Here is a 7500-nt window from a genome sequence, read left to right on the forward strand (position 1 = left end):
TGTATGGAATACTCTTTTTTTTCAATAGTTTTTGTTGCCTGGGGGTCGCACTCCAGCATCCACATCACTATTCATTCCTACTGCCATGTTGTCCGTCCGAGTCTTCCTTCAGCCTGAACACTGACACGTAGGAATCAATCTCTGCTGCCTCATTTACATACATCAGGAACAGCATATGTACTCACCTAGTTGTACTCGCCTAGTTGAGGTTGCAGGGGTCGAGTCCGAGCTCTTGGCCCCGCCTCTTCACTGATCGCTACTAGGTCACTCTCCCTGAACCGTGAACTTTATCATACCTCTGCTTAAAGCTATGTATGCATCCTGCCTCCACTACATCGCTTCCCAAACTATTCCACTTACTGACTACTCTGTGGCTGAAGAAATACTTCCTAACATCCCTGTGATTCATCTGTGTCTTCAACTTCCAACTGTGTCCCCTTGTTACTGTGTCCAATCTCTGGAACATCCTGTCTTTGTCCACCTTGTCAATTCCTCTCAGTCCTCCAGTGTCGTCAGGTTGATTTCCCTTAACCTCTCCTCATAGGACATACCTCTTATCTCTGGAACTAGTCTTGTTGCAAACCTTTGCACTTTCTCTAGTTTCTTTACGTGCTTGGCTAGGTGTGGGTTCCAAACTGGTGCCGCATACTCCAATATGGGCCTAACGTACACGGTGTACAGGGTCCTGAACGATTCCTTATTAAGATGTCGGAATGCTGTTCTGAGGTTTGCTAGGCGCCCATGTGCTGCAGGCGTTATTTGGTTGATGTGCTCTTCAGGAGATGTGCCTGGTGTTATACTCACCCCAAGATCTTATTCCTTGAGTGAGGTTTGCAGTCTCTGGCCCCCTAGACTGTACTCCGTCTGCGGTCTTCTTTGCCCTTCCCCAATCTTCATGACTTTGCACTTGGTGGGATTGAACTCCAGGAGCCAATTGCTGGACCAGGTCTGCAGCCTGTCCAGATCCCTTTGTAGTTCTGCCTGGTCTTCGATCGAGTGAATTCTTCTTATCAACTTCACGTCATCTGCAAACAGGGACACTTCGGAGTCTATTCCTTCCGTCTTGTCGTTCACAAATACCAGAAACAGCACTGGTCCTAGGACTGACCCCTGTGGGACCCCGCTGGTCACAGATGACCACTCTGACACCTCGCCACGTACCATGACTCGCTGTTGTCTTCCTGACAAGTATCCCCTGATCCATTGTAGTGCCTTCCCTGTTATCCCTGCTTGGTTCTCCAGTTTTTGCACCAATCTCTTGTGTGGAACTGTGTCAAACGCCTTCTTGCAGTCCAAGAATATGCAATCCACCCACCCCTCTCTCTCTTGTCTTACTGCTGTCACCATGTCATAGAACTCCAGTAGGTTTGTGACACGATTTCCCGACCCTGAAACCATGTTGGCTGCTGTTGATGAGATCATTCCTTTCTAGGTGTTCCACCACTCTTCTCCTGATAATCTTCTCCATGATTTTGCATACTATACATGTCAGTGACACTGGTCTGTAGTTTAGTGCTTCATGTCTGTCTCCTTTTTTAAAGATTGAGACTACATTTGCTGTCTTCCATGCCTCAGGCAATCTCCCTGTTTTGATAGATGTATTGAATATTGTTGTTAGGGGTACACATAGCACCTCTGCTCCCTCTCTCAGGACCCATGGGGAGATGTTATCTGGCCCCATTGCCTTTGAGGTATCTAGCTCACTCAGAAGCCTCTTCACTTCTTCCTCGGTTGTGTGCACTGTGTCCAGCACATGGTGGTGTGCCCCACCTCTCCGTCTTTCTGGAGCCCCTTCTGTCTCCTCTGTGAGCACTTCTTTGAATCTCTTGTTGAGTTCCTCACATACTTCACGGTCATTTCTTGTTGTCTCTCCTCCTTCCTTCCTTAGCCTGATTACCTGGTCCTTGACTGATGTGGCTGTATAACAGTTTCGGGTCAGATTTGGCTTTCGCTGCTATGTCGTTTTCATATTGTCTTTGGGCCTCCCTTTTTATTTGTGCATATTCGTTTCTGGCTCTACGACTGCTCTCCTTATTCTCCTGGGTCCTTTGCCTTCTATATTTCTTCCATTCCCTGGCACACTTGGTTTTTGCCTCCTTGCATCTTTGGGTGAACCATGGGCTCATCCTAGCTTTTTCATTATTCCTGTTTCCCTTGGGTACAAACCTCTCCTCAGCCTCCTTGCACATTGTTGCTACATATTCCATCATCTCATTAACTGGCTTCCCTGCCAGTTCTCTGCCCCACTGAACCTCGTTCAGGAAGTTCCTCATTCCCGTGTAGTCCTCTTTCTTGTAGTTTGGCTTCATTCGTCTTGACCTTCCTGCTTCTCCCTCCACTTGTAGCTCTACTGTGTATTCGAAGCATAAAATCACATGATCACTGGCCCCAAGGGGTCTTTCATATGTGATGTCCTCGATATCTGCACTACTCAAGGTGAATACTAAGTCCAGCCTTGCTGGTTCATCCTCTGCTCTCTCTCTTGTAGTGTCCCTTACGTGTTGGTACATGAAGTTTTCCAGTACCACCTCCATCATCTTAGCCCTCCATGTATCTTGGCCCCCATGCGGCTCCAAGTTCTCCCAATCGATCTCCTTGTGGTTAAAGTCACCCATGATCAGGAGTTTTGCCCTGCATGCATGAGCTCTTTTGGCCACTGCAGCCAGTGTGTCAACCATCGCTCTATTGCTCTCGTCGTACTCTTGCCTTGGCCTCCTGCTGTTCTTTGGTGGGTTATACATCACTGCTATTACCACCTTGGGACCTCCATAGTGAAGCGTTCCCGCCATGTTATCACTTTCTTCTCTGCTGTCTCCTCTCTCCAGCTCATCAAAATTCCATCGTTTTTTTATCAGCAATGCCACTCCTCCCCCCCCCTGTTCCCTCTGTCTTTCCTCAGGATCTGGTATCCCGTTGGAAAGATGGCATCTGTTAGCATACCTGTAAGCTTGGATATAACAGGTGAGAGCTATGGTGTCCGGTGATGCCTCTTTGACTCTTTCGTGCCACTCCTCCCACTTATTTGTTATTCCATCAGCGTTTGTGTACCATACCTTCAGTTTCCTTTCCAACACTGTGGTTTGGGGGGCCTGTGAGGGTGGGAGACTTGGTAGCATACTGTGGGATTCTATAGCTCGGTGTTGGGTGGAAGCTGTGGGTATGGATTGTAGTGTGTGTTGGGATGGTGTGATAGGTTGTGGGGTTCTGAGAATAGTTGTGTGTGTGTGCTTGCCCTTGCTGCTCTGTTCTGCTCTGACTGACCTCTACTAGTTCCATCCTTTCCTAGCTCCTTTCGCTTTTTTGTCCTCTCCCTCAGCTGCTGTCGTTCTGTTTGTGTTCTGTCTCTGTCTAGGAACACCCTCTTGTACTCTTCCGAGTATTTCAACCGTGGTTTCTCTTTTAGGATCCTGTTCCGTACTGTTTCCATCCTGAGAATCAGCTTGATCGGTCGGTTTCTCCCCTTCGAGTACCCCCTATTCTCTGAAAATTTACAATCTCGTCCATCTCTTCACCTATTTCCGTGATGATTTTCTCGATCTCCTTTCTTTCTTCCTGCCGCCTTTCAGTGTGTCCTTTCCTCTCTCTCCTGAAGCCCATGGATAAACACTGATTTTGCCCTTTCCTCCTCCCATTGCCTCACCCTCTGTGACTCTGGATCCTGCCTGTATGTGGTCATTTTCTCCCTTGATTTTTCCAGTGGCTCTTGATAGCATGGTTGTGCCTCAGCACGTGTGTGTGTGTGTGTGTGTGTGTGTGTGTGTGTGTGTGTGTGTGTGTGTGTGTGTGTGTGTGTGTTTGTGTGTGTGTGTGTGTGTGTGTGTGTGTGTGTGTGTGTGTGTGTGTGTGTGTGTGTGTGTGTGTGTGTGTGTGTGTGTGTGTGTGTGAGTGAGTGAGAGAGAGAGAGAGAGAGAGAATGAGAAACTAAAAGGAGAAGAGGGAAAAAGGGGAATAATAGGAGGAAGAGGATGGCGAAATCTAGGAGATAAAGACGAATAGGAGGAAGAGAGGGAAAGAGGAGGAGGTGGAAGAAGAGGGGCAGGAAGAGGAGGAGGGGGAGGAGGAGGAGGAGGAGGAGGAGACATGGTAGAAGGTGAGAGTAATATAACCCAAAGTCTACTTTTGCCTCTTCCTCACCATTGTTACTCAATTATCTACCATATCTACTCAACAATTATATCTACTTGCCACCATATCTACTCACCGGTCTTATCTACTCACCTGTTATATCTACTCTTCTGTCGTATATGACAAATCATATGTGATCACATGTCGCATCTCTTCACCTACTGACTTGTCATATCTTGCCTGTCATATCTTCTGACCTGTCACTTCTACTCACCTCCAGTATGGACGGTCGTGATGTCATGTGGTGTCAAGCTGAATGAAGGTGAAGTGAGTGACTCGATGGCTGTGGCACTGGTGTCAACAGTGGTGGCACTGGTGTCAACAGTGGTGGCACTGGTGTTGTCAGCAGCGGCGGTGGGAGTGGTGATGCTAGCAGTGGTGTTAAGCACGGATGAAGCAGTGCCAGACGAGATATCACTGGCACCTGTGCCAGCAGTAGCAGGGGGGGAGGTGTTGTTTGAGGAAGAGGAGGAGGAGGAGGAGGAGGAGGAGGAGGATGAGGAGGAGGATGAGGTAGTATTAGGAGCAACTGCAGCACCTTGGGTGGTGACATCACCCTGGGTGGAATCACCGGTGGTGTTGGTGGTAGGTGAGGTCGTGGTATTGGAGGTTGTGGTGGTGGTCGTCGGTGCAGTTCTGACCTCGGGCATGGTAAATTCGTCTCTGCAGTCGTCCCCGTGCGCCACCTTGACGTCGTCAACGGCGATGTCGCTGTTGCCTTCGTCTCTCACTGCCTCCAGCACGATCTGTCAGCGACAAGACCAGCAACACACGTAGCATACCTCGCATTTCCTGCATACCTGGCATACATACCATGGCATAGCCTCATGGCACAGCTGTATGCACGAGCGTAAAACTGCGAAGGTATTCCGAGAAAGATCCATTTGTGTGTGTGTGTGTGTGCGTGTGTGTGTGTGTGTGTGTGTGTGTGTGTGTGTGTGTGTGTGTGTGTGTGTGTGTGGTTTTAAATCCTGCCCTCTGCACGTAGGTCATTAAAACACCAATTAGCACGTTCACATATATCAATAAGACTTTAATCCCTAAAGAGAGGAATTAAGTTTTACACTAATTATATACAGAGCGGGATACTTCCCATATATACACTGATAGAGATTTATATATTTTGCACCGGAGATACACTGGTGATATGCGCCTCTCGTGTTTATATACTGGGAGATTTACTTCTCTCAATGTATACACGCTGGGAGATATGCACATCTCAACTTATATACAACGGGAGATATACTCTTCTTCGTGTATATTGCGATGCATTCAATGCTCAGTTTAGATACTGTAGGAAATATACTTATACCTTTCGGTGTATATACATTGAAATACAGGCACCTCTCCATATATACTGAGATAAACCTACCTCTGTCTCTCTCTCTCTCTCACACACACACACACACACATGCACGGTGTATATATGCAACGGAAGATATGCACCTCTGAACATTGGGAGAAAGGCACGTTTTGATGTATATGCTCGTTTACTGGGGGAGATAAACCTCTCCGTGTAAATACTCACATCCAGCCACTCTGGCACCAAGTGGGATATTCGTTCAGAAATCAACGCACCCTAGTTTTTCCTAGGCTGCCTCGCTGCCAGACGTACCACAGCTGTTTTTTTTAGTTTGCTTACTAGAAGCAAAATACGTGCTTATATAACCTGTCGTACTCCAACCTAAATTAACCAACATCAAGCAACATTAACCAACCTGAATTAACCAAAACTAAATTAACCAACCTAATCGAAATTAACTTCACCCAAATTACGTTAGTCCGGTTAAAAATTGAAAGAATAACATTGGAGGGCAAAGAAAATGCGTCAGAAAACAGACGTATTAGATGTTTCGACCACCAGTGTTTTTCTTCCCTGCATAACCTATACGGGTTTGGCGCTTTTTTCGAAAATAATAACAATAATAATAATCTACAAAATAGACAGACAATATTATACCTCGGTGTTTGTAGGCAGAGTTGCCAACAAGGGAATCAGTCCCTTGAATAAGCGAGAGAGAGAGAGAGAGAGAGAGAGAGAGAGAGAGAGAGAGAGAGAGTTTTTGTTGTGGTTCTGAAAAGAGAATAAATTATCGAATAAAAAGGTTACAGTACCGTGATTGGAACAACACACAAATAACCCTCACTCGGGAGACTGTAGCTTAACACGTCGTTTCCCTGTGAGGAGTAAACTGTCGTCCTTGAGAGGCCCAGTTGTCGCGGTCGTGGAAGCGACACCCCTCACACTTGTATTTCAGGTTATATTTTCAGATGAATTCTGTATTCTCAAAATGGAGAATTGTCTTTTTTTCTTCCGTAGTTTTTTTAATTATGGCGCTTCCAAGGTTGAGGGAGGTACCGTGTTTCAGGGTTGAGGTATCGTGTTTCAAGATTGAGGTATCGTGTTTCAGGGTTGAGGTATCGTGTTTCAAGGCTAAGGGATCATGTTTCAGGGTTGAGGTATCGTGTTTCAGCGATGAGATATCGTGTTTCAAGGTCGAGATATCAAGTTTCAGGGTTGCGGTATCGTGTTTTAAGGTTAAGGTATCGTGTTTCAAAGTTTAGGTATCGTGCTTCAGGGTTGAGGTATCGTGTTTCAAGGTTGAGGTATGGTGCTTCAAGGTTGAGGTATCGTGGCCCGAGAAGTAAAGTTATCGTAGGAAAAAATTGTTGCACCTTCGCACAAACTATCATTCTTGTCGTTTCGAGTGGGATCTGTCGTTAATTATGCTACCGTACTTAACATAAAAGGATATACCTTGCCTTTATTACGTTTAAAAGTCTGTGGCCAACACGAGGGTCATTAAAGTTGGTTACACTGCTCCTTAAAATTGGGGGTAAGATATACTCTTAGAACATACACTCATAGTTGCGTACCTCTTGGTGTATATTCTGAGATAAACACACATTTCGGTTTATATACACTGAGAGAGACGCACACTGTATGCAAGTCGAGAGATTTAAGCTTCTCTGTAAATAGAGAAATACGGAACACAGATACACATCTCTCAGTGTAAATACTCTCGGTGTATATAACCTTGCACTGATATGCAATACACACACACACACACACACACACACACACACACACACACACACACACACACACACACACACACACACACACACACACACACACACACACACACACACACACACACACACGTGTAGTCCCAATTTTTAAGAAAGGAGACAGACACGAGGCATTAAACTACAGACCAGTGTCACTGACATGTATAGTATGCAAAGTCATGGAGAAAATTATCAGGAGGAGAGTGGTGGAACACCTAGAAAGTAACACGCTTATACACGACAACCATCACGGTTTCAGGGAAGGGAAATCCTGTGCCACAAACCTACTGGAGTTTTATGACA

At 46.1% G+C, this 7500-nt stretch overlaps 1 protein-coding gene across 1 annotated transcript in view; it reads right to left on the reverse strand.

Moving 5' to 3' along the window:
- LOC128688683 (mucin-2) overlaps positions 1-7500 on the reverse strand; it is a gene marked incomplete in the record, with an annotated part of 211003 nt that overhangs the window by 7165 nt on the left and 196338 nt on the right. The window contains 1 exon segment of the mRNA XM_070084433.1: positions 4340-4871. Coding sequence (XP_069940534.1) covers positions 4340-4871 — 532 coding nt within the window.

This window comes from Cherax quadricarinatus, chromosome 13 (assembly GCF_038502225.1).
Source record: "Cherax quadricarinatus isolate ZL_2023a chromosome 13, ASM3850222v1, whole genome shotgun sequence".
Taxonomy (NCBI): domain Eukaryota; kingdom Metazoa; phylum Arthropoda; class Malacostraca; order Decapoda; family Parastacidae; genus Cherax; species Cherax quadricarinatus.